The sequence below is a fragment of the Geospiza fortis genome, unplaced genomic scaffold (assembly GCF_000277835.1).
Source record: "Geospiza fortis unplaced genomic scaffold, GeoFor_1.0 scaffold61, whole genome shotgun sequence".
NCBI classification, from domain to species: Eukaryota; Metazoa; Chordata; class Aves; order Passeriformes; family Thraupidae; genus Geospiza; species Geospiza fortis.
Window position 1 is genome coordinate 1,851,691 of NW_005054430.1, and position 318 is coordinate 1,852,008.

General features: G+C 70.1%; 1 protein-coding gene across 1 annotated transcript in view; it reads left to right on the plus strand.

The window, feature by feature from the left end:
• The first annotated feature begins 148 nt into the window (after positions 1-148).
• LOC102034420 (acrosin-like) overlaps positions 149-318 on the plus strand; it is a 4,513-nt gene continuing 4,343 nt past the window's right edge. The window contains exon 1 of the mRNA XM_031061902.1: positions 149-219. Within this exon, the coding sequence (XP_030917762.1) occupies positions 149-219 (71 nt within the window). The remainder of the gene's footprint in view (positions 220-318) is intronic.

Consider the following 318-nt stretch of genomic DNA (forward strand, 5'->3'; position numbering starts at 1 on the left):
GCCCTGCCCTGGCCCGGGTGGCACCATGCTGTCGTTACGGTCGCTGCCACCAGCACCGTTCCAAGGTTCCGCTGCTCTGTGACATCACTCTGGCCTGCTGGCACCAGAGGTGACAGCTCTGCTCTCTCTGCCGCCTGCGATGGCACCGATGGCTTTGCTGGGGCTGCTCGTTCTGCTGGCCCTGGCCGGGCCCGTGGGGGGCACCTGGGACACCTGCAGGTCAGTGGCCCCGGGGGGCTCGGGGACACTCGGGGCTTGCCTGGCACAGCCTGGGCACAGAGGAGCCCCTGGGGGTCCCTGTCCCTGCTGTCCCCGAGC